This window comes from Fukomys damarensis, unplaced genomic scaffold, assembly GCF_012274545.1.
Source record: "Fukomys damarensis isolate Sample0158 unplaced genomic scaffold, DMR_v1.0_HiC HiC_scaffold_15, whole genome shotgun sequence".
Lineage (NCBI taxonomy): Eukaryota > Metazoa > Chordata > Mammalia > Rodentia > Bathyergidae > Fukomys > Fukomys damarensis.
The window spans coordinates 13,143,477-13,171,099 of record NW_022900927.1 but is presented as its reverse complement, the minus strand read 5'-3'; the positions used below and the strand labels follow the sequence as shown (position 1 = coordinate 13,171,099).

Here is a 27,623-nt window from a genome sequence, read left to right as displayed (position 1 = left end):
TACTTTTTTTTTTTTTTTTTTTTTTTTTTTTTTTTTTTTTTTTGGTACCAGGGATCGAACTTAGGTCCCTGTGCTTACAAGGCAGGCACCAGAATCACTGAGCTAAATCCCTGGCATTGTTGTAATGATTATGTGATCTACTTAGTTAAAGATTGGAGCTGGGGAAAAAATTGTCAGGGAGAGAGATGAAGGCCTTAATTCCTGTCTTGGTGATGTTTAACGGGTAAAAAGTCCCACCTGGCTCTAGAAGACTGAAAACAAGTCAGATAGAAGAGTTAATTTTAATCTTTCTTTCTTTCCCTTTAGATGTTACAGGCTAGTCATTTTGCTAAGTTATACCTCCTATGTTCATAAATAGTTTTTAATTGAGGCAGTAATAGAAATATCTATCAAAATGTTTACTTTTGATATTTATATTCTCATAAGTACTGATGTTTATATCAATTGGCCAAAAAAATGATTGTAATTGGTTTTGTTCTAAAAAGAGCAATGTTTAAGTCATTGGCAATCCTAGCAGGGAGTATGATTCTAATGTATAGGTTTCAGATTTCTTCTGTAATCATGCAGAAGGCATGTTCTGAGTCCATCTTTTGATATTCAATTCTTGTTCTCGTATTCAAAGAGAGCTTGTAACCCTGGCATGGCTTCTCACTGAGGTCCATCCAAGTAGGAACTCCAAGGCCATTTGCCTATTTTCACGATTTTCATCCTAGTCACTATAGTCAAAGGCCAAATCCTTAGTTGGAATTCAATTCCTATCATAGAGTAGCTCCATTTGAATTTTCCTGGCTTGTCTCCCACCATTCCTCTAAATACTCCTCATGGCCAAGCACAGCTCTCTACTCTCTGGACAAGCCCTGATCTTCCTCAGGCTTTTGAGATATTTTCACCCTGGATTCTCATACGCACTTGAAATCAGTCTCCACTGCACATCCAGCTGGTTCTTCCTGTTCTGGACAGCACACACCTGCTCAGGCCTGTTCACTGCTTACCTACCTGTAAGCCTTGGCCATCACGAGAACACCATATCCTTGCCAAGTCGAGGCATTTGAAATGCTTCCAGACTTTCCATTCGTCAAGCACTCAAATTGTGCTGAGGTTTTACAGCATGGGAAGCAGGCAAATTGCTCAGATTGCCTCTTTGAGCCTTCCGCAATACTTTTTCACTCAAGTCCCCAAACCCCAAAATCACAAATTGAAAGCTAGTAGTTCTGTCTGCTTCAAGTTTCCATGTTACTTTCATGGGACTGGCATAAGTGATTCCCACAAACAATGGAAATTTACTGTCTCATCGCTGAACCCAGAAGTTCAGAGTCAAAGTGTTGGCAGGGCTGTACCCTCTCCAGATGCCCACTCCAGATGTTTATTCCTTGCCTCTTCCAGCTTCTCATGGCTCCAAACCTTGCTTGTGTTGGGCTTGCATCACTGCTGTTGCTGTCCCTGGGTCACATTGCTTCCTTTTTTTGATGTGTGTCTCTCTTCTATGTCTCTTATAAGGTAACTTGTCTTTGGTCATAGGGCCCACTCAACTCAGGATGATCTTATCCAAAGATCCTTAATTACAGACTAATAGAAAAAGGTCTGACAATACCCTCTTTCCAAATAATATAATATTCACAGGGTCTCGTAATTTAGACATGGGTGTATCTTTGAGGGCCACTATTTGGTTCAGTATGGATTCTTTTCTGTTACAACCTCAAAGTCGTTAAACAGTGTCCATTGGGGAAAAGAAACTACTCAGTGTCATAGCGATCTGTTCTATTTTCCCTTTAACCTATGTAGAGACCTTCTCAATTCAACATGTCCCATTCCTACTTCTGATTAGCTAAGTAAGAGTTTCTATTCATACAAATTGGAATGGCTCCTGATTTTATATGAAGGAAGGGTAAAAGGCATAGGAGCTAAAGAGGCAGGATGAATACAGAAGGGAGGGAGAAACCAAACTTTTAATCAGCAAGTCAGGAAATATATGTAAAATCTATAGAAGTCCACAATAAAATAAGAGTACATGTGGCAGGATTAATGTCCAGAAGAGCAAAACTCATAGTAGAGTGAGACATGAAACAGTCTGATCCATACAGGATTTGTTCAGAAGTAGAAGCTGGACTCTGAAATCCTGTGCATTCATTATAGAAATGCGTACAACCTCTTTAAAACCTTCATAGTCATGGTCTGTGTTGCCAGATAAAAATTCCCTAAATTTAACATAATGAATATAGCCAACCCCAAAGGAACAAATTTTCCAAGTAGTATACAGGTATTTACATGGACATGTATATGTTAATTTTTTAAAATGTAGAACTATTTGAAGAGAACTTAAAGTGAGGTGTGGCCTTGTCTTGAGTGTGTATTTTTTATTGTGCTGTATCTCAGTTAAATAGCCTGGGTGATATCTTATCCATAATTTGTAATCACCCATTTGTATCTAGGAGGATGAATTCTGAGCAGTAATTGCAATAGTTAGGATCACTACTCCAAATGACATAAATATAAACATACAGAACTAACTATAAAGGGTTATCAACAGTATCCTTTTTAAGTATGGGGTAAAACATCTTCTACTCACAGAAGATGGTAGGAGCAGTTGGTAAAGGTTTTGCCCCAGCTGTACCCATACCTTGGGAAGTCTTTGTAGGTTCTACCTCAGGAACAGGTGTGGTCCCTGAACGCACAGAATGGGTGTGGCCTGGGAGCTTGTTAGAATTTCTATTCAGCCCCACTTCAGGCTTAATAAATGCCTTACACATATTCATATTAACTCTAATTATTCTTTATTGATAACCATCATATTCTTTTGGGGGGGCTACTGGGGATTGAACTCAGGTCCTTGTGCTTGCAAGGCAGGTGGTGGCACCACTGAGCTAAATCCCTGGCCCATCTTACTTCTTAAATTTAACATTTTGTCATCCCTAGTTGTTGTTTTTATTTCATTTCAATGTCATATGTGTCAGTCTCTTCAAGAGTAAAATGAAAAGAGAGGGTTTAAAAAATAGTAATTTGGCCAACCGATAATATCTATTTGATATTTATCTTATTTAGATCCCCCAATCATTGAAGGAAATATGGAGGCGGCAAAAGCAGTGGATTTAATCCCGTGGATGGAATATGAATTTCGTGTGGTAGCCACTAACACCTTGGGAATAGGCGAGCCCAGTATACCGTCAAATAGAATTAAAACAGATGGTGCCGGTATGTAGAAAAACTTTTTACATTTTAAAAGCTTTATAAATATGGGTCCACTTTGATATGTAGTGGAATAAATTTGAAAATTAATGCTTTGAGGTAAGTGAGTCATTGAGAAAGAGTATGTGTGTGTGTTTATTTCACACCTGTATGTTCTTTGTCAGGACAGCCAAGATTCACGAAAGGAAATACTAAAAGTGTATGGATAGTTTTACATAATCGAGGCCAAGAAAGGGGTAAATGGGCACCACTGAGTATTCTGCCAAAGACTCTTTAAGTGAAGTTGGTATTTAGAATAGAACTTCAACTGCTTCGAAGTTTACCCCGAATGTCTGTCAGGCAGGTGTCATTTCAACCAGTTGATTCTTGTATTGAATACTTTGATAAGAGTGTCATGTTTATATTTCCTGTTCTATTATCTTATAAAAATGAATGAAAAGGGCAGTGTTTGGTCATCCTATATTTTAATAATTGGACAGGTAAGTAGTTAATGAAAATTCTGAATCTTAACCAGCCAGACCTTGGGTTAAGCAGGTTCTACGATTTAGAAAGTTCACAGTTTTTGTATACAGAGATGCTTGAAACTGAATGCTCAGGTGAATGGAAAGGGTGGCTGAGGAGGGAAGAAGATGTAGGGGTGAGGCCTCGGGTAAGTGCCTCTTGGAGAATCAGCATCTCCAAGAATACTTAGGATGTGTTCTTTTCACATTAGATGTCACCCTAAGTGTGCACTGTTCATGATTGGTGTTCACATTTTACACTTAATGCCAACACTATTTAAATGCCCTTTGCTACAAGAAATATTTCCTTCCTTTTCCCTTTTCCCTTTTACATCTAAGGCAAAATGTTCTGATTCTAATGATAGCTGTCTTTTAATTATTCCTTGTCTATCAAGAAGAATTTTTTGTAGGCTCTTTGGGTTTGTTTATTTGTACCACATCTTGCAAAACTTTAGTGCTTTGTTTGGAGGAAAGAATTGCAAACAGATGACCACCTTTGAAATTCTACTGTGACCTCTTAGTATTACTTATGCACATTTCTGGCTAGCTCTGTACGTTGGCCTTTTACATAGAATTCATGTGATTTCTTGTAATTTATGAATTAAAAATGATGATTTGGAAATAAAGAATATAGCATTCTACTAGGTCTGGGAACTGTTTTTTACCTGCATTTTCTTTAAACCTCGTAATACTATTTTTATGTGGATTCATTTTACTATCCCTATGCTCATTAATATGCACAAGACCCAGAGACACTAGATAGTTTAACTGAATAAATATACCTACTTGCAGGACTGAAAATTTGAATCCTCTTCTCCTGATACCTCTTCTCATACATTTAAGCTTTCTCTCTTCAGAGCAGCTTTTAAAACAGAACTCTAAAAACTCATTCATATATAAGAACCTGTAATAGAATTCTCTTAGAAGCTTAAAGTTCATCCTTAACTTTGAAGTCAGCTGTGACCTAAATATTCTTTTGTTTTAGCCTATCCACGCACAAAATGAATAAGTGTTCACTTTTCTTTACCTCATAGAAATCCCAGTAGGATCTGGAGGTAATCTAAGCTGGAGATCTATGAAACATAGACACTACAGGTTAGGTTCCCTTGTGTTTGTTTTTTAATTGTTATTGCTTTCTAGAACCACCTGCAGATGCAATAGAGGCTTCTTGTATGTATGACAGACTGAAGTTTCTTAGAGGAAAAGAAAATGGGGCAGGACTCGACTGGTGGTTTTGACCACATAATTTCACAGTGAGAGACTGTGCACTTGATTGGATGTAACCAGCATTCATTTTCCAAATAAAATTATACTAAAATACTGAGTTATTAAGTTGGTCTAAGCAATTATTTCAGTTAAAATGTTATAAGATACTTATCTGAAATCTAGACTTCAAAAAACTCTCATTGAGTTTGAGTAATTTTCTGTGATCTCTTGACTGATACAATATAAACTAAGTCTTATTTTGAAGTGAAAATTGTTCATAGAGGAGAGGTACTTTTCTTTGGCCCTGGTAATAGATTTACAACTGCCTTGCTCTTCAAAGAATTTTGTTACAAACAATATCTTTGTCATTTATGTCTGCGAATGATTGTTTTACATAGGCTTACCATGTGGATACAATTGCTGCAAGATTTCTTAGAAGTTGTTTTATTTTTTTAAAAATTCATTTTATTGGTACAATTAAATTATAGATAATGATCACTTTCATCATAGGGAATATGTATCTGAACATGATATATCTTGATTCTTCTTTTTTCCCCAGTGCCCTCCCATCCCTTGAAACACTCTTAGAAGTTGTTTTAATTTCAAAGTAGCAGTGATGAACTTAAATATGTCTTAAAGAACAACTAAGCGCCCAGCAATCCAGACAGATGCAAACTAAGCCTTTCATTTATGAATATACTTCATATTAAGTATCATATGTAAAAGTAATAATGTACTTAAGTTTGCATGAGACAGTGACTTTTCAAACCTCAGTGTTTTAAATGCCGGGAAAAACTTGTTTCATTGTGATATCAAACATAAAATTGTGGCAATCCACTTCTTGGCATCAGCTTTTTAGACATTGTCCTTTATGTTAGTTTTGCTGAAGTGATTTTTATTCAGGAATTTATTCTCTCTCTAGTGTGCCTGAAAGATAACTGTCTTTAAATGTGTTCAGAACCAACTCGACAATATGAGATGAGATGTTAACAGTCTTATTGTCAACACCAGGTACTGCTCTGTAGCGATATAGTGAAGAGATTCATTTATTTAGATTTATCATCAGAAAACATTTCAGAATAGTTTGCTAATCAACTTTCAGGGTAACCACATTTTCATGCTTGTTATATGTAGCTGGACACAGTGCTTATTTCTCTACTTCATTGATTTACTTACTTCCCACAATAAGTTTATGTAATTAGCATTAGTCCTAATTTTTACAGATGAGGAAGTTAAGAGTATGTCCAACCAATGGAAGGAAGAATTGAGATTCAAATCCACATCTTTCTAATTCTAAAGGTTCTCTCCTACACTCTGAAGAGAGCATGTAGTACAAATGTTCCACGTTGAGTCTCTGGTGAAGTTTTAGCTTCATTTAAAAGTTCTGTGATTGGAAGCATGTTATTTAATATCTCTAAGCATCACTTTACTCATCTCTAAATGGGAATTCTTTATAAATGTTTTTATGATTAATAAACAGAAACAACACCATGATTAGATAATATTTGCTCAATAAAATTCATTATGGTATTAATGTTCACTTTAAAGTTTAACATGCTTTTAAAAACAGGATCTCCTATCTACTTTGTGATTGACCATCTCATTAGGGGATATATTTCCTTTATTTATTTTTTATTTTTTTGAGACAGGGTCATACTATGTAGTTAGGACTGACTTGGAACTCACTCTGTAGCCCAGGCTGGTCTTGAACTCACAGTGATTCTCCTGCCTCAGCCTCCTGAGTGCTGGGATTACAGGCATGCACCATCATGCCCAGTTTATATTTGCATTGTTGTAACCATAATAGAAGAAAGTTCATATGATTTTGTGCAATTTTTCAGTCATCTTGGACAAATAATCATGTATTAAACTTCAACAGAATCTGTCATTTTTTCACCTATTTTGTAAAAATTGAATATGCATAAAATTGAATATTTACATTTTTCATTCTTACAAGTCAATAAATATAACTTTTAAATGAGAATATTTGTCTTGTACCATTACCACAACTGTTTCAGAGATGCCTGCATGTGTTGTGTGGGATAAAAGCTGGTTCCTGTTTGATGGAAAGGTTAATCCCATGCCACATTATGGTGATGAAAAGTGGTGACATTATCCAAGGTGCATGTACCCTTATCTTTCCAATTATTTAATGTTAAGATCCCAGAGCACAGTTGAGCGGATTCTTTGGATTCAAGACAAGTGCATTATAAAACGGATGCTCCCAAATGAAGAATTAGAGAATGTGTTGTAATGCATTTTAATCCTTTTAATTTTGGCTGTAAGAAAGAGATAACAAAAGTATCCTTTGCAATAATGTGTCATTATAAGACATGCCCCTAGAGCTAATAGCTCTGCAGATGGAGTTGGTGAGTAGATATCCCAAAATGATACATTTAGGTTGATTTTGACAGCTGTCCTGTTTATTTGCAAATTATAGCTAGTCTTGGGGGAAAAGATGAAAAATTACAACACCAGAATCAACAGTTTCGTATTGTGCCTAAACCCTTACCTTAACTTCATTTTTATTAAAGCAATCTGCTCTTTCATTTAGTTTTCTCTATTTGTTTTTTTCTTTAAAAAAGCATGTTTAATAAAGGAGAACACCCCTGCCTAGAACATACTTGTAGATTGTTAAATTGGTATGTTACATTTAGTTGTCGTTAATTTTTTTTTTTTTTGTATCAAAGATCAAATTCAGGATCTTGTACTTAGAAGGCAGGTGCAGCTCTACAGAGCTAAATCCCTGGCCTTACTCTTTTTCTTTACTTAACAATGGGAAGAACATCAATTTAACATAAAGCATGCATCAGGAAGAAGTATCAGCAACCTGCTCCATGATCAAACCAAACCAGCATCTCATTAAGAGGCATCAGGAACTATCTTTTGATATCCAAATATCGTGTCATCTATTTTACATTAATACCTCGTCAGAATTACGTTTCAGTGCTTAAGAATGTATATATAAAGATAGAATGAAAGCGAGTGTTAGACCAATCCCTTTGCTTTTCTAGACTAGAACATTGCTTATATAACCATTCTGAGTGTCTTAGTAAAATTTTTGTTTTAAATCACAGTGAAATTTTGATGAAAATTTGCATTCATGTTTAACTTTTTGAACCTCTAAAAAATGACTAGCCAAGCTAAAGCAATTAACAAGAAATAAGTAGTCACCATATTTTGAATCAATGGCCAATCTTTAATATGCTCTCTGATTATCATAATTTAGGATTTATCGCATACCTATTTTGCACATTGTTAAAAATCCAAACTCCAAAGAGGAACTATGTGTAAATTATTTAAGGATTCAAATCTAAAAGGAGAATTTGACAATATTAATTTCTTTTCATAGGAAAGGATAGTCATGGCATTGATTTTGTTTTCTTTCTTAAAATTTCTTGGACCTATGACTGAAAGGCAGAGACACACATAAACATCACAAAGGAATCACTATAAGACTGAAATGATGGCAGAGGGCAAGTGATAGCACCTCACTCTTTCTAAACTTTTACAGAAAAATTATAAATATTGTTTACCTATGATTAATAATTTAGTACTTTTCTATTGTGTATTATTTTAAATTCATTTTAATGATTTATCATTCAAGAAATGCCTAGTTTGTTTTATGTAAAACACCTGGGATCCTGAAGTTAAATTAGTTGCTTTGTGCTCAGGATGATTTACTTCCCTGGAAAAAATAACAGTGTGGCAGCTCCTCCTGTATCAGCGTGGCTGTGTACAAATCCAGCACCCAGCTGCCATAGCTCTGTTCTCTAATCCAACTTAGATGTTAGGTGTCAGTTAGTGTGAAGTTAGCATGAGGGGAAAAAAAAAACCAATGCATTTAGACTACAGTTGAATACACAAAGCTAAATGGGAGAAATTAAATCAATAATTTATATGAGGAAGATATAAAAGTATTTTAGTAAGTAATACAGTTGCCTTTATTTCTTTGCTTCTATTTATTGTCTTATTTTCCTCAACATGAACTCGATGGGTGATCAAATGTACATGAAACAAAGAAAAAATTTATTCAAAAATGAAAACATGCTGTTTTTAGCTTTTTACTGAATTAAAAAGGTTAAAACTGATTATAATAAGCATCTCAATGAAATATCTCTGCAAATATACTTCAGGATGCAATATGTGATTCAAAAAATCATAACATGATAAATTATTTTAGAGTTATTTTTGAAGTTATTTGCCTGTGACAACTATGCTTGTATTGAGTCCAATGAATAAAAGTTGCTTTATTCATTGATTATAGGACAACATATCTTCTATAGCATGTAGAGTCCCAACTTAGGACGTGAGCTACGGTGGTAAATGAGTTGCCAGTGTTATTTTAATATAAAACCTTCTATATATGTTTTAACTGAAAACCTACAAATAATTTATCTTTGAACACTGTTGTGTACTCAATTTTATCTTCCAGCACTCATGTGCCAACATTTGAGGAGTAAATTAGATTTTCTCAGGCTTCATATTGATTTCTATGTGAGGAAAGGAAGTCATCATATAGATTTATTGGTATAAGGAAAATTGCGCATTTTGTTTGTTTCTATACAATTATATTCACATTTCACAAAGAACTTGCTTGACCAGCATAGGAAGTTTTGGAGATGTCTTTTTTTTTTTTTTTTTTTTTTTTTTTTTTTTTTTTTTTGGTAGGTTCTCATTTTCTCATTATGTAGTTGAGACTGCTCTGGAACTCACTGTGTAGCCCAGGCTGGTCTCGAACTCACAGCAATCCTCCTGCCTCAACCTCCCAAGTGCTAGGATTACAGGTGTGTGCCATCACACCTGGCTTGGAGAATGTCTTTCAAATCACAATTAATTATTAGGACCTGCGATTCAGCAAATGCCATAACTTGCTGGGAGCAGTCTATGGATGATGGGGTTATAGCCTGTGGGAAGAGATTCTGGAAGAATTGACATTTCATTTCTTTGAAGTGTTAACAGATTTGGGTGATGTCTCACACTGAACCAACACGTTCACATGGGAAAATGTAGGTCCTCTACGGAGACATGGACCTTATCCCATGAGGCTGGTAGCAGGTAGCAGACCATGTTGATTTATCTGTACTCCTCCAGGTAGAGCCTAAGTCTAAGAAGCCAAGTAGGCTCAGGCCAACTCGGAAGGGCTATCATGAGAGAGATAACAAAAGTGAGGCCATGGAACGTGGCAGTTCAAAGGAGTTTGATGATCTTTGAAAGGGTGATTTCAGGAATACAAGATAGAAATAGTTTGCGGGTTGTTACAAAGCAGTTGTGAAGTACAGAAACAGTTGTATATCAATGCTTCCCGGCACTTTCGTGACAGGAAAGGGTGTGATGGCTTGGGGATTAAGAGGAAGAAACTAGTAGTACTGGATAATTCTTGGATGAGAGAAAGTGAGGAGTAGCCTTTCCAGAAGAGATGGAGACCAAGGGGTGATTCAAGAGAATGGGGAAGGACACTTCTGGAGTCCCTGACAGGGCAGGTTCCACAGGAGACAGAACGGAAAGTGCCAGCTCAAGAGACAGTGTGAGATTTCCTGGGTTTCTCGTGTTTCCCGTTATGTGGGGAAACAATGCCCAATGCCAATGCCAGTATGTAACATTTATTTGTAGAATGAAGCACAAAAATGACACAACAATAAGTTGTAAGAAGATTACAGGGTTTAAAAGTAAGAGCCATAAAATAGTTTCCAGCATAGTATATCTCCTCTTTCAAAATCGTATTGCGTAGAAGTACACCAAAAAAAAAAAAAAAAAAAAAAAAAAAAAAAGACAGCAGGGCAATTTGTTTCACTTTCCTTTCCTGACAGAAACTGGCATGTTTCCTTTGACAGCAAATCCATTTTTGTTTTGGCAGCAAAACAAATTATTACAGCTCCTGTGAACTATTGTTATTATAATTGAGCAGATCATGCATGCAGTTTGTGTTTCCTAGGGAAAGAAAAAGGTCACAGCTTCTGTGGCAAATAAAACTCTACCATGAGAAAAAAAATACATAGCCTCTATTTTTGTTGTCGTTCTAATATTTGCTTATTTGTTTCAGCACCAAATGTGGCTCCTTCAGATGTAGGAGGTGGGGGTGGAAGCAACAGAGAGCTGACAATAACGTGGGCGGTAAGCTAACAGATTGCATCCATGACAGGGTACTTTATCTGGACTTCGCCTCAAATCTGTTTTCTTCCCCTAAATAAATTGGAAATAAGAGACTTCTCTATTCACAAACAAGAATAAATTACTTTTTTTTCTTTTTGATACCAGGGATCGAACTCTGGTCCTTGTGCTTGCAAGGCAGGCAGTGGAGCCACTGAACTAAATCCCTGGCCCACTTTTTTTCTTAAATATATACTTGATGTCATCTTGACTTACGGCTTACTGGGTAGTTCTTGTGCATAAAATTTTCTAGACTCCAGGATCTGTTAGCCCAGAACATTAAATAGTCAACTATTTGACTACAGAGATATTTGGCTCTCATTGAGGTCTGGTGCAAACGATGTGAAAGTGAGCACTTGCTTGAGTATTAGAGTTAGCAGAAGCCCAAAGCCAAACTCCTACAGATGAGTACAATCTTGTCCCTTCCTCCTCATTGCCTCCTTTTTTTTAATTTATTTGTATTTACTATTTTTATAATGATACAGATAGTCTAGACCAGTGATGGCAAATCTTTGGAGCTTTCAGTGATAAAAAACATTGCACTGTGGCACGCGTGCCATAGGTTCTCCCCCACTGTCCCAGAGTGCTACACCATTCTCTTACCACTGCCTTTTCATTACAAAGAACTGCATTTACTCATCCATTAAATATGTATTGTTTGAGCCAGTGCTAGGAGCCAGGGTTAAAGAGGAAAAGGAAATTGACAGAAATTCTACCTTCGTACATCTTTTATTGTCGTCATCGAGAAGGAAAATGAAGTAGAGAAATAAAATATGTAGTGTTAGATTACAGGAGCATCAAGTAGAAGAGATGAAACGAGGAGCTAGGCTCTTGAGTGTTGTGGAAGGAGTCTTGACATAGCAGATTCTGTGGATGACGTGGACAGCATCACCAGGCAAACGATCTATGTCTTAAGAATGAGAGGAGGGAAAAATAAGAGCCCGTTTCAGGCAGAGGCAAGCAGGAAGGCTCTGGGTGGGAGCGTCCAGAGGTTTTTTAGGATCATCAGGGATGCCACTTGCTAACTGAGGTCATCATGCACTGCAGAATGTTTTCTCTGGCTCTCTAAACCAGTACTAGTTTATGAACTAAGTGTGTTTTTGCAAAGAGTGTGTTTCCATGTGTATCTTCATTCTCATAGGATTCTTCCCCCTGTTATTTGTATCACTGAAACCTATTTAATATCTTCATTCCTGGTTAGCCTTTGTCCAGAGAATACCACTATGGCAACAACTTTGGTTATATCGTGGCATTTAAGCCATTTGATGGAGATGAATGGAAAAAAGTAACAGTTACTAATCCAGATACTGGCCGATATGTCCATAAAGATGAAACCATGAGCCCTTCCACAGCGTTTCAAGTCAAAGTTAAGGCCTTCAACAACAAAGGCGATGGACCGTACAGCCTCATAGCTGTCATTTATTCAGCACAAGATGGTAGGTAAAAGAATGACCTCACTGACAAGAGGAATTCTCTGGTAGGCATGTAATTTGCTTTCTTTCAGGCCTTACTTTCATTTTTTGTTTTTTGTTTTTTTTGTACCGAGTATCGAACTCGGGTCCTTGTGATTGTGAGGCAGGCAGTGGAACCCCTGAGCTAAATCTCTGCCTGTTAGGGTTGTTTTTGTTTTGTTTTGTTTTGTTTTCAGGCCTTACATTCAAAGGTCTTTTTAATAGAACAATGCATTTAGCAAATTAGTATAATTTTGACCCACATTTACACCAGTCTCTCCATACAAATGACAAAAATAATTGTGAATATCTTGTCCATCCTTGCAGTCATCAAATCGAACGTAGGCCCTTTCCCTTGCAAAGCAGGTGGTGGAACCACTGAGCTAAATCCCCGGCCCTGTTCCTTGCCTCTTAATTGTAATTTTATAGCCAGCAGTTCTTCATGTTTGATTGGAACTTCGGTATGCCTATCTATTCATGAAGTCGACTACTTAAAAATTATAAAACATATAAATTACTCATAATATTGCCTCAAATTTTAGCCTGAAATTTGTGTAACTTTATCATTTATGAATTTTCATTGCAATAGAGTGTTAGAATATTATGAAAGGTTATCTAGATATAATTACATGAAAGAAGGATCAGAAAGTTATTTTTCCCTAGTAAGGGAAAAAATTGTCCTATAGGCCGTTTAGGGAAAAAAAAAAACCAATATTGATAATGGCTCCCTTCCTTTGCTTTTCTAGACACTTTAACCCAGCAAAACACAGAGGACTTTATATATCTAAGCTAAATGGCATACAGTTTTAGATGAAGCATAGTTAAGATAAACATTATTTTCTGTCATTTCCTACTTCAGATAATATTTTTATCATTTATATTCTCATTGAAAAGGGATAACCTACCATATTAGCTCTCTTTACTCATGCACACCTTATAAATAATAAAGAGATAGAAAATCAAATCAAGATCCCTTTGACTTCTGACCTGACCCATTTACTCTGGGCCAAGTTTTGGCACATGTGTAGGAAACACAAATACAGAAGTCCAGAAATTAAAACTGTGAGGTACATTTCTATCCTCTTAGAGAAAAAGCACTGTACTGCACCTATTGATTTACATTATGTTTTGCTCTAAAATACACACTGCTATCTCTTGGAATGCAATAGAAACTCTTACATATGTTCTGTCAGAGACTTGTTAGCTTTTAAATTTGTTAAAAATGTAATATATATTCAAATTATCTCATCTTAACTTTCAATATAAACAAGTCATTATATTATATAAATATAGGGATACGTTAATGTGTCCCACAACATCATATTGCATATTTTAATTATAGACAATAAATTTATTTTAAAATACAAACATGAAAAACAGTCCTTTGTGGAATTTAGCTCAACAAAATAAGAAGTTGATAATTCAAATTTGTAATTAAGTGACTAGTGGAAGAGGTCTTATTATAATAAATCTTATATTCTCTGTGACTCAACTTTAATAATTTGAAGAAAGCAAATATATCTCTCAGAGAAAAGGAAAGTTAAAAGTTTTTTATAAGTTATCTTTTTTATTGATTTTTACTGGTACACTCTAGGTATGTATTATGGTCTTTTGCAAGTTATCTTTTCTTCTAATATCAACCTCTTACTCCTTCATTTGATGCTATATGAGCTTTTATACAGAAGACAGTGCTATTTAGTCATAGCCATTTGTGTTTAATTATATTTCTTTCCTAAGTATTACATGGCTCTCATAAAACTTGCATGTGCTGAAACTTGTATAAGTTGTTAATCTTTTCTTCTACTGCTAAGAAAGCAATCAGTGCTCACTCCATGTGCACCTTGATTTGGAAGGCAACAGTATTCATGTGTAATATTTCTTTAACATTAAATAGGATTATGGATTTTGAATCAAAGACAATAAAAACTGATCACCCTGCTTAAAGGTTTCCTTGTGTAAATTTCATTATGGATGTAAATTATTTTTTTTCCTCAACAGAGGCCTTTTTGATACATATTTGACTTGATGCCCAGTTAGAAGATTAGACATATAAAAGCTTTCCTGAGTCCAAGAAACTGTGGATGTCAAAACTTGCTTCAAAGGATCTTAAAACAATTTTTTAAACCTTAGCTTAAACATAAAAGTGGGAATTTTTATTAAATATTTCATGTATTCTTAGTTTATATAAATAGCAAGTCAAAGAAAATTAATCATAATGAGTAATTTTCTATGATACCTAATATCTTACTGTGGTAAAGCAGAAATGCTAATTTAAATAGCATTAATTTTAATTTTCATCGGTGGGATTTGTTGAATGTATCAGTTGAAAGAAAGAAAAACTTAGTACAGTTCTTACTCACAGATATAAAAATCCATGAAGCTTGCTGTGTTTGGTAAAAGTGCATGTGTATATGTATATATCTGCATTGACGTTCATGTTTCTGAATATATAGGCATATGTCACCAGTCACCAGGAGAAAAGTACCATTAATATAAATAAGAGAGATAAAATTTTGGAGGTTATTTTATTTTAGAAGTATTAAATTATGGTATTAAATTTTCTTTCTATAAGGCTAATATTCTCATCAAATTTCAGCCCCCAATGAAGCTCCCACTGATGTAGGTGTCAAAGTCTTATCATCTTCTGAGATATCAGTTCATTGGAAGCATGTTGTAGAAAAAATAGTGGAAAGCTATCAGGTAAGTTAAAATTGTGTCAAACTAGATAATGTATTCATAAATATGTGACCATATATTTCTACATGTTTCTTTTTTAATCTACTGTATTTTTTTGATTAATGTGACAACTAGCATGATACTATTTGTGCTTAGTGTTTTGGGCATTCATCTAATTTTAAAGAGTAAAGCAGATATTACCCTGATTTCATTATTATGTATTGTGTACATATATTGAAGTATAACATACCCCATATGGCTGTACCAAATATTGTCTCTCAATTACAAAGAAAGAATTAAGACGAGATTCCTGTCTGTCTTATCTAGGAGTGATCAAAAGAGAAATATGTGCTAGCAAGTAATTGGCCGAAATGTAATCTAACATATTGATATGTCTAGCCAAACTCTTTCAAACCAAGCTTTCTTATCACATGCTGGTGACTCTAGAGGATTTTGGGAAAGTATTTTGCTAATTTATATCAGCAGCCTTAAAATGTTTACCTTATTTCATTTACTACTGCCCTAAAAATTCCTTTGAAGGAGGCCATAATATAGCAACATGTCTCATAATTTTTTTCTCTGAAGGCAAAATTCAAAATGCAACAAACAAAACTTCTCTTAAAGCTGAATCCTGTGAGCCCAATAGGAATTATACAGGTAGAAAAAGAAAGCTTGTATTCTTAGTCAAAGGAAGCAAAAACTGGAAAACAGAAACTCAAAAGAGATTCGAAGTCCTTAACACAGTAATATGGACACAACTCAGATTTGCCTATGTATGAAAACTCAAAGGAACTGGTGTCGTCTTCCCTTTACAGATGAGCAAATTGTACCAGAAAAGATGTGGCGCCTTACTTGAGTTGTTAGTAACCGAGAAGGTCACAGCATCGTCTAGAAAATAGGTAGGAATTATACAGGTAGAAAAAGAAAGCTTGTATTCTTAGTCAAAGGAAGCAAAAACTGGAAAAAGAAACTCAAAAGAGATTCGGAGTCCTTAACACAGTAATATGGACACAACTCAGATTTGCCTATGTATGAAAACTCGAAGGAACTGGTGTCATCTTCCCTTTACAGATGAGCAAATTGTACCAGAAAAGATGTGGCACCTTATTTGAGTTGTTAGTAACCGAGAAGGTCACAGCATCGTCTAGAAAATAGATTTTCTGATTCGAAATTCTAGGCTCCACAAAAACAGCACAGGTTCCCTTTGGTTTCCCGTCAGTCCTGTACCGGAGCTCCCATGCAGCCCTCGGGGACCCTTAGTGCTTACGCCCCATCCCCTTTCCATTTGTCACCAGAATATTAGCTCACGAGGGCAGGATTTGGTCTGTTTTGTTCTCAGTGCGAACAACATTGTTGGGCACATAAAGAGCTGTGCACTGAGTACTAACTGATACAAAGAAGAAAGTGCAAAGAAAGCGATGTACTTTGATTCTTTCAAAGCTACCTTTCTGAGATCCAGGAACAAAAGCAACCCACTTGTTCACTGGAAATAAGCAGACTAATGGGAAGGTTTTTTTTGTTGTTGTTTTATGTTTTGTTTTTGTCTCCCTAACTCATGGTTTGGGTTGATCTCAAAGGCTTTCCCATAACATTTTGCAAGGGTTCTGCTGAATTTGCAGTAATAAGTCACTAACCTGGGGATTGCATTGCTGCAAGTGGAAAAGAAGTGGAAAAGAGTGAAAGATTCACTAGACCTTACAAGGCCTTATAGTAAGTTCAAGGTGTCGTTTGGGAGAAGATATTAATAGTCAGTGCTTGAAAAATCTTATTTTGGACCACAGGATATTTTTTATAGTATTCATCTCTAATACATGAAAAATAAAAAAATATAACATATAATCCATCTCATTGAGTTAGTTTTAATATTTTTTACTTTATTAAGAATGTTGTAGAGAATTATTTACTGTCTTTGCCTATGCTAGGAATTATATATTATCTATATGTTCTAAACAACAAAGTACTATACAAAGAAAACGTGAGTTGTGAAGCTGTAGAGCAGTAGCAATGATCCAGATAGTAATCAGAATGTAAGTTTTTGTCATTGGCAAGGAAACTTTTTGATTCAGGATTCTCCAATCACAAAAATATTTAGCAAATGATACTTTCTGAAATAATAATTTGTAGAAAAAAAATTGGTTGCTATGGCGGAACTGATTTCACAGATTACTGAAATCTACAAAACTATATTAAGTAGAGAGTTACAAACTTTGTTGCTGAATGGAAATGGTTTATATCTCAGCTCCGTCACTTAGGAACTTTGTGGAAAATGTATTTGAATTTTATTGATTTCCTCCCTTAAGAACTGAGTCACTACCTCCTCATAGGATTTCAGTGGTACCTTGGCTTGTGAACTTAATTCCATGATTCTGGTCACAAGCTGAATTGGACGAGAACAGTCAGAACCATTAAAAGAATTAAATTCGTGACAGGATTGTAAGGAATTTAAACTTTTACCTATCTTGTGTTGTTAGACATTTGATGAGGACACAAAGGAGGAGGAAGAGGAGGGTTATGATTATATTAATGATGATAAAGAATAATAGCATTTGTTGAATCCTTACTGTGCTAAATAGGCTTTCTGTCCTGAATTCACCCCCAAGGATTGATATTTGCTTTATGATTATATTAATGATGATAAAGAATAATAGCATTTGTTGAATCCTTACTGTGCTAAATAGCTAGGCTTTCTGTCCTGAATTCACCCCCAAGGATTGATATTTGTTGTCTCCCGTTCAAAGACAAGGGACAAGAGCAGTGACGGTGAAGCTTTTAGAAATAAGTACTCAAACCGCAATTTCAAACCCAATTATTTATTGCAAAGTAGCAAAACTACAATTAAGCCTGAATACTGAGGTTTAGTCTAGAAAAAACAATTCACACGTTAATATGTCCTGTCTTAAAAGCAAATAAACACATGCTGTATGTTTGCTACGCCTGGACTAGGAGCTTATACACATTTGTCTGAGTAGTAATTGTCATATCCAGCTTTTCATCTAGATCTTGCCCTTCTACAAAGCAGATGATTCAAAATGCTGGAAGTAAATAAATGGAATTAGTCTTTCCATTTGTTCTTTTAATATCCTTTTTTGGGGGAGGGGGGGCGGTACCGGGGATCGAATTTGGGTCCTTGCCCTTATGAGGCAGGTGGCGGCACCATTGAGCTTCATCCCCGGGCCTAAAACTCCTTTTAAATCACACAAAGCCTTCAAAGAGATAAACAAGAAAACTTAAAAAAGGAAATCATTAGCTCATTAGCATTTATTTCTCCCATAAAATGCTCCTGCGATTGTATGGGGCATATTTTTGACTGACTGTAGTATGGTTCTTGTTTGTATTTTAAAATATGAGAAAAGGCCAGTGGATTAAGAAGAAAGATGATCATGCAAACTGATACTCCACTATACTTTCAATGAAAATATACAGTGCCTCTGAGCCATGCAGATATGCAAAAAGCGGCATATTAAAAATGCAAAATAAACTTTAAAGGTGAGGAAGTCCTGAGTGCTAGTAGATTTATTTCATCTCAGATTTAGTTTCATATGTTTCAAATGATAACTGCAGGCACTAGGATCTAAAGATCATCTTCTTTCCTTCATAGGTTTAAACTTTTACTTCAGTAAAAAGTTTAATGGCATTTCGTTATCTTTTCCACCTTGCTGGTTAAAGAGTTCCTTGCTTCCAATCTTAATACCCAGTGAGTTTTTCTACTGTGTAGGTGAACCAGAGGAACACAATAAGCCCTTCTTTTCAAAAGTGTTTTAGTAACTTTGGGCTTTTATCCAGGAATCCACAATGGACTTAGTTTGCTCACCCAGCAGGTAAAACATTCCCTTACTAGAATTAATAAAACTAAGCAAAATAGGCTATCAGAAATAATACAGCAAAAACTTTTAGTAGCTGAGCTGGACTTTAATGCATGTGATTTATGGCATAATCAACAGAAAATGTTAACAGCCCTAAAGAGTCTATTTAAACGTTCATACAGGTTAAGTTATTATAGTGGACATAAACTGATATTTAGGAAGTGCTTATTTTTCTTACTTTAGAGAATACATCTATCCATGTCTCTCCAAAGCAGAGCCTCACACAAAGGTGGCTTTTTATTATTTGTTTATTTGTTTTAAATATGTTCCTAGGGAGCAGGTAGTTGGAAAACACAAAGGAAACAGGAAAGGACAGAGCTCGGGTACAAAGATGCTTTATCTCATTGGCAGCCACTGTGGCCCAGTAGGACTCTGTTTCTTGAGGTCTGTAAGACCCTTGATAAATGTGTCTCAGAACTCTCTGCCAGGGATGGAAGGGGAGCCATTCATCCGCCTGTCTCCCCATTGGCTAAGGATGGATCTTTGGGCTTTATCCCTGTCTCTCTCCCAGGTCCTACTGAGCAAAATTTACACTGCAGTGAAGGAGGGCTCTGCACAGGGGTGTGGTGTAAGAGGCTCTGGCGGGTAGGAAGTGCTGTCTCGTACTTGTGAGAAGATGCTTGAAGCCTCCTTAGAACTGGTAGATCTCTGTAGGGGTGGCTGAAATGAAAGGAACTGAGTAGCTCTCAGGAAGTGTACAAAGCCAGATTTTGAAGCTTTATATTATTGCTACTAAGACTATAGAATGTACTCATATTTGCATTAGTCTGGGATCTGGGTAATTTAAAGTTATCATTTCTGTTTACAGATCTAGATTCTTTTGTTCTATGAGCTAGCGTGTGGTCTATTTTGGAGAATGAATGACCTGTGTGCAGCCAACAAGAATGTGTATTCTCATTTTGTGGGGTGGAACACTCTGCAGACATCTACTAAGTCCATTTGTTCTAAGACTTGGTTCAGTTCTGTTATTTCATTGTTGATTTTTTGTCTAGATGATCTGTCTATTTGTGTCAATGGAGTATTGAGGTCCCCCACTACAATTATATTAGTGCTTATTTCATTTTTTATTATATCCATTGATATTTGTTTTGTGTAGCTGGAAGCTTTAGTATTTGGTGCATATATATTTATGATGGTCATTTCTTTTTCTTGTATTATTCCCTTTACCTGTTTGTAGTGGCCTTTTTGTCTCTCTTAATTAGTTTTGGTTTGAGATCTCTATTCTGTCTGCAAATAAGATAGCTACCCCTGCTTTTTTCTGGGTTCCTGTCACATGGAAAACCATTTTCCATCCTTTTACTCTCAGTCTATGAATTTCTTAAGATTCTTTTGTGTTAGTCTAGTTGTTTTCACTGAAAACCACATTAGATTTTTTTTCTAAAGATTGTATCAAATCTTTAATAGAGGAATATTAATATGTCAGAAATGATCTTTTAAATAAATAAACTTTCTAATTTAAAGAGAGTTTGGAGATTTGATGTAAATGTTTACAAAAATAGTAAATTAAAAAATGGAGGGCCAGAGGTTTAGCTCAGTGGTTCCGCCACCTGCCTCACAAGCACAAGGTCCTGAGTTTGATCCCATGTACAGAAAAAAAGGAACAATCCTTTTTGTCTTTAAGTGCTTCTTAATTGTAGTATTCCATTACTTCTGATAATCATTGGACAAAATGAGGTGTTTTTTTCCTTATTAAATTTTAAAATTTTCTTGGGAATGATTGTAGTTCTTCTCTTTGTACAAAAGTGATAATATTGTTGCCCATAAGTTTATAGAAAGTATAATTATTCTTTTTAAAATGGGGAGTATTTTTAAATGGGAGTATTTTAGTTTCCTAATACTTTTAGGAAGAGTATATTTCTTGGAGAACAATGAAGCACTTAAAGAGATCTGTCAATGGTATTAGTAATTATATGAAAACGTGAACACTTTGTTTTATCTTTTACTTTAAATCTATGAAAACACAGAATACATTTGCTTGTTTCTCTACAACATTCTCAGCATCTAACGCCATACTGATACAAAGTGGATATCTAATAAATATTTTTTATAATAAATTGATAGAATGGATCCCCCACAGTCCTACATACACAGAATTCAAAAATAATGTATAACCATCCTTACTGAGTTTATCATCTAGTAAGGGTATGGAGAGACAAGCAGTGACACGATTCTATAATTGTTTAATAGACACCATTCCACAGTCACACTAGATACAGGGTGTTATAGGGATTTTAGAGAAAGTGTTAAATACCACAGCATTAAATAGGCAGCAGAAATACCATATGTTTCTCTAGCATATGAGTATGAATTTTTCCCCATTATTAACAAAGTAAGAGTTTGCTTTATTTCCTTCCTTTTTCTGGTACTGATAATCCATTTTCATTTATTGATTTGGACTCTCTTTTGATCTACCTAGTAATTGACCAAAACATTACGTTTGTTCTGCTTTGTGCTTACAGTTTTAATCTTTCACTCCCAGGGATCTTCTTACAAATGAATGTTGGTGTGCACAGCGATGACAAACGAAGCCTGTGGATCTAAGAGCAAGAGCCCAAATCTCTGTCTATTTAGAAATTGACTCTGTGTTCATAGTCAGAAGCTAGTTCAGATAAAAGGATAATGCTATATTTTACATTTTACATACACACCTATTTATTTTAGGACTCTTTGAAAATACAAGTTGTATATAACTATGCTTAAGGAGAGATCAATTATGAATTCAATAAATCTGTGTCAGATGCTTTCATTTGCAAAGGTCAAGTATGGTTTACATGTAAAATGTCAGGCCAGCCTCACATTCAAAAACAAAGAAATTCGATCTCATGTGCACACTCAGGGACTCTCTGCTCCTGAGCTACAAGGGGTCATCTAAGTCATCGTTGCCATTGATTAAAAATTTTAATAAGGACGGTGACTACATACATTCTTGTTTGAGTCAGGTAAAAGAACGAGTTGGTCATTTAGGATTTAGTTTCAAAGAGTAAATTAGAGGAACTGTTTTCCAGTCTGTTTTGCTAATGACCGCATTTTAAGTAAGACAGCCAGACATTTCTGTCATTTTATTTTCCTCGTTTTACTACATGACATTTTATAATCTTTGTTATACTTTATCATCTTTGTAATATTAATCTAGTCGAAAATCTTCTCCATACACTGGATATAAAAAGTGCTTTAATGGAATATTTTTAAATGTGGTGTAACTCTCTGTCAATAAGCACACACATAAAAAGTCAGAAACCACCTGGGACCTGACTTCAACTGTTGTAAAACGAGTTAAATTCTACCCATCGTGGATTTCTTGAAAGAGTAATGTGTATGATCCTACTGCAACACTGAACATTTCATCAGAACATAAAAGTTTTCTCTTTCTCTTCTGCTTAGCAAGGAAGAGGCTTTCTGAATTATCTGTCTAAACAAGCAGCTGGATGGAGCCCCTTTCCTTCTTGCTCAGGTGAAGGCTGGAAAGTTCTCTGTACTGAGATCAGCCTCCAGAGTCTCTGCCCTGCTACTTCCTCTGTAACGAGGTCACCCTCCTGACCATGAGAGGAAAGTATCCCGGAAGTTGTATCAAAACCCCTAGAAAATGTATTATTGGTATTGGCAAACTAAATGATCATTACTAAACAAAAATTAAAATATTACACAGGAAACCAGTAAATAATTAGCAACTGGCTTTTATTAAAAAATGTGCTCATTCTATATATGCACCTCACCTTTACCAACTGGATTTGGGCTGTGCAGTTCCATTTTTATAATATTTCATATATGTTCATGTAAGTAAAAAATTCAGGATTATGTTAATATCTTACATTTCTTTCAGGCATTTATTCATTTATTTATTTATTTTTGGTACCGGGGTTCAAACTCAGGCCCTTGTGAGGCAGGTGGCAGAACCACTGAGCCAAATCCCCGGCCCCCATGCATTTAGACTGATTGGGAAATTATAATTTTATTATTTTGTAGATAAAGCAACCCAAAAATATATAAAAAATTATACATATGCATAATTCCTTTTTATTCATTTAGAAATAATTACAGATTTCTGACCCCCCAAAGCCTTTCTTTGAAAAATCTAAATTAGAATTCACAGTTTTTTCTGAACTTTAACAGACAAGGCAGGTTATAATCATTTAGCAAGTGCCATCGTTTCTAGTCACCAAATGGATATCTTTTTAATTTTAAAGATAAATTGTTTCTGTAACATCAAATTATTAGGTGTCATCTTGATATTTCTTCTGAATGGTTTGAAAGGAAGTAATTTTGCATGTATACTTCTAAAAGGACCTAGAAGAAAGATTATGCTGCTGTATTCTAGGCCACATAATAAGTGTTTTGACAGATCAAAGTTGCATGCTTTATCAGTGGCTTGTAACAAGTTTGAAACTCTGTAAATAGAAAGAAAGCAGGATGTAATTGCAACAAACATTTCCAAAGTTAGCACTTTTATATTTTGGAGTTAGAATTTATGCAGAGATCTTTGGGCACTCTCTCTTTCTTCCCCTCTCTCTTTCTCTGTCAGCCAATGAGGTGAAGCTTTTATACGCTTCTGATGTTTTTAATTAGATCTGCCTTGTGTGCCTCGCCATATTCCAAGACTAACAGCCGGTTACCTATCTTTTGTAACATTTGAGAATATAATGCTCAGCCGACCCCAATGTAGCAGAGTCAATGGAAAAGAATTTCCCAGGTAAAGAGTCTGAAACATGGCAAAAGTTTGCTCATCTTTGGTGTCTGCAGATTAGGTACTGGGCTGCCCATGACAAAGAAGCAGCTGCCCACAGAGTTCAAGTCACCAGCCAAGAGTACTCGGCCAGACTGGAAAACCTTCTGCCGGACACCCAGTATTTTGTGGAAGTGGGGGCCTGTAATAGTGCAGGGTGTGGACCTCTGAGTGAGGTGATCGAGACCTTCACTAGGAAAGCACGTGAGTACCACAGTATGCTTTTAGATTTGTCAAAAACTGCCACTTGATTCACTCATGATGCAGATACATTTGAGGGAAGGTTCCTACAGAGTTGTCTGGACATGTAGTTTTCAAGTGTCTTTTACAGTCATCTAAGATTTTTTTTAAAAGTCATCTAAGATTTTCTTTAAAAAGATTGTTATTATAGATAATGCAAAAATGTGCAGAATTTCTGTACACATTTCATGTTCCATTATAGCTGTCAAATTAGAGAACTTCCCTTTGGGAAGACTCCCCTTCAAATTTTGTACCATCAAATAATTTGTGTTCATTCTGTATTTATTAATTTAAGTATTTTTCATAAGAATGCATAAACAACACAAGAAAATTAAAATCTATTCATTTTGCCATTCTTGATTTATACCTTCATCACTGCAAAATGTAAATACAGGGCCGGGGATTTAGCTCAGTGTTTCCGCTGCCTGCCTTCAAGCCCAAGGTCCCGAGTTCGATCCCGGTACCAAAAAAGAAAATGGAAATACAATTTGAATGTAACATTCTGCTCAGGTTTGCTGGTCATTCTAATCTCTTGAGCTTCACTTTGATATCTCTCTTCTGGAACCCTAATTGATTACATAAAAAGAGGAGAATTTGATCATAGGACTCTAAGGACTTTAGCAAAAATATTTAGAAATGACTATCATTGGGGCCGGGGATTTAGCTCAGTGGTTCTGCCCCCTGCTTCGCAAGCTCCAGGACCTGAGTTTGATCTCCGGTACCAAAACAAAACAAACAAAACAGAAATGACTACCATTAAGTTTGCAGCGACATCGACAGCTAATGAAGTGATTGAGCACAGCAGTAAGAATCAGACTTCAGTGAGATCTAATCTACCACTTACTAAAAGTATGAAACAGACAAATTACCTTACCTCTTTAAAACTCAGTTTCTTAATTTGTAAGAGAAGCATTTATTCCTTTGCTATTCTTTTCAGTCATACATTCATCAAAAATATGCCCTGTACAGTTCCAGATGGTAAGGACACGTAAAAAAGACTGAGCCAGACTTAGAAGGAGTCCAACAGAAATGCTAATAAATTAGTGTAGTTATATCAATAAGTCAATAAAATAGACAGATAAAATTGAAGGGGAAGCCAAATTTGAAGCAAAACTGAATTCGAATTGGTGGCTGGAAGATCTTTGAGAAGATGCCGTGGAATCTAGTATTTGAGTGGTGAGTGACAAGTGATTCTCCAGCTGAGATGAGCTTGGAGCAGATTGTTTCAAATGGAGAGAATAAGTACTTCAAAGCCATAAGGTGGAAAGAACTTAAAATATATTAGCTATAAAAAAACCAGTGGGGCCAGGGCATGGGTCCTGAGGTGAGCAGGAGAATGTACTACACTCAAAATACAGAGTATTTTTCATGGAAACCAGAGTAAGAATTTTGAATTCTTTCTATACACGATAAGAAAGAGCTGGATGATTTTAAGGCAGAGAGGGTGATTTAATTGATCTTTTAAAAAATATGCTGGCCTCTGGTTGGAAATGGATAGTGATAAGTTAAGAGAGAAAACAGAAGAGCCAATTAGGCCATTCAGTAGCTGAGAAAGATAATCGATAGTAGTGAGCAGAAACTGGTAATGAAGACAGTGAAATAGAAAACATTTTTGCAGATAGAGTTGAAAAGTTAGTTCTACAGCTTGGCGCTGGCAGTGAGTGAGTGGAATGGAAGATTGTCAGAATTTTTCTTGACAGGTTGGGAGTTTGGTTATGCCATTTGCAAAAAGTGGGAAAGACTCACAAGAGCCCTCTTTGGGGGTTCATGGCAGATGTTTCATCTTGATTACGTCACGTTGGAGAAGCCTTCAAGTGTTCAAGTAAAGATAGGCAGTTGGGCATGTATTTAGATCAAGAGAGAGATTTGGGCCTGAGATAGAACTTTATAGTAAGCTGTGGGCCAGGTTCAAGTGCTTAAAGAAGGTTCACAGAGAGAAGAGAGAAGGGTTCTCAGAATAAAGTTCTATGTCGTCACAACATCTGAAAGATTAACAAAAGATATGGAGCCAGTTCAGAAGGTTAGTGAGCAGGAACCATCAATGAAGGAAAATCCAGGTATCCTGAATATAAGAGAAGAACAAGAGATTCGAGACAGAAAGAAGATCAACTCTGGGGAATATTCTGGAGATGTTAAATTCGGGAAAAATGAAAAAGTGACATCAGATTTGGCCAAGTAGAGGTGACTGAGGGAAATGGCAGTCCATCGAGTACCTGAAAAGGACTCTCAAGACTTTCAAAAGACTGATGGAGAAACCTTAGAGGAGGATGATAGGAGACAATGAATGAAGGGTAACTGTGCTCCCTATCTCACAAAGCCCCTAGGTACGCTAGATGAACTCTTAGATGTAAAGTGCTTAGCTTAGTACCTGGCATATATGGTAAACAGTCCTCAGAATTAGGTGTCGTCACCGTCACCATCATCATCAGTGTCATTACTCGCGATGCAACGAAGTTAACAGAACTGATGTTGGCTGTTGTGGCCATTGATTTTCTGTTGCTGATTCCCGTAGCTCCTAGCCAGCCCCCAAGGATTATCAGCTCGGTGCGGTCTGGTTCCCGTTACATAATCACCTGGGATCATGTTGTTGCACTATCAAATGAGTCCTCAGTCACAGGATATAAGGTATGTAAAAGATTACTAAGTCATTCTCCACACAGGTGTCACTGAAACTTTCTAATTCTCTCTGGGTAGCAGCATAAGTATGGACAGAATGAATCCATTTGTGCCTGGCAGTGCTGGTGATAATGTTGCTTAGCACACTGCAAACAAGTGGGAAAGATTATTTCTATATATTCTCTATCTCAGGGTATGACATTTTGTAAGGGATATTACTTTCAGGAATAATGTGAAAAAAAAAAACCTTAAAAGTGAGAGAGGAATATTTTAGACCACTTCCATATATTAGATTTCATTTTATATTTTTTCTTAAAACACACATCTTTTAGTTATTTATTTTTTGTCATCTCAAAAGAAATAAAATTCACCTACTTATGGCGCACGCTCTTAGTAACTTCCCCTAGTTTCTGTGAATTGAATGTAATGTGAAATTTCCCACTAATTTTAAATGTTCTTTTTATGAATAATGGAGGTCTTGTTTTAATTTTTGCGTTAGGGTATAAGCTCTTTTTTCCAACTTTATTAAGTATTCGTATTTTTGGACTCTCTCAGGTACTCTATAGACCTGATGGCCAGCATGAGGGCAAGCTGTATTCAACCCATAAACACTCCATAGAGGTCCCAATCCCCAGAGATGGGCAGTATGTGGTAGAGGTCCGAGCACACAGTGACGGGGGTGACGGGGTGGTATCCCAAGTCAAAATTTCAGGTAAGTCAAGCCGGAAGACCTGCTTCACCTTAACACCTGTAAGTTTCTGTGCCACATGGCTGGCCAACAGTAAGTGTAGGACTGATAGTCACACTATCGTCAACATTTCCCTAAGTAGATTTGAAGTAGCAAGGGTGACTGAAACTGGAAATTTCTTCCCTTATTAGTCATAAAAGTAAATCTGCAACTTACCATGTACTTGTCGGTTATTACCTAGACATCAAACACAAAGTTTCAGTTATGAGATGAAATAAGTTCTGTGGGTCTTTAACATACATGATGGCTGGTCATTATATATATATATAT

The 27,623-nt window shown here is 35.9% G+C and overlaps 1 protein-coding gene across 3 annotated transcripts in view; it reads left to right on the top strand.

Moving 5' to 3' along the window:
• Positions 1 to 27,623, top strand: part of Cntn1 (contactin 1) — a 395,948-nt gene that overhangs the window by 327,735 nt on the left and 40,590 nt on the right. For all 3 annotated transcript variants that reach the window (XM_010640950.3, XM_010640948.3, XM_010640949.3), the window contains 7 exons: positions 3,040 to 3,189; positions 10,933 to 11,003; positions 12,241 to 12,475; positions 15,087 to 15,190; positions 23,767 to 23,953; positions 26,502 to 26,614; positions 27,161 to 27,317. In XM_010640950.3, the coding sequence (XP_010639252.1) occupies positions 3,040 to 3,189; positions 10,933 to 11,003; positions 12,241 to 12,475; positions 15,087 to 15,190; positions 23,767 to 23,953; positions 26,502 to 26,614; positions 27,161 to 27,317 (1,017 nt within the window). The remainder of the gene's footprint in view (positions 1 to 3,039; positions 3,190 to 10,932; positions 11,004 to 12,240; positions 12,476 to 15,086; positions 15,191 to 23,766; positions 23,954 to 26,501; positions 26,615 to 27,160; positions 27,318 to 27,623) is intronic.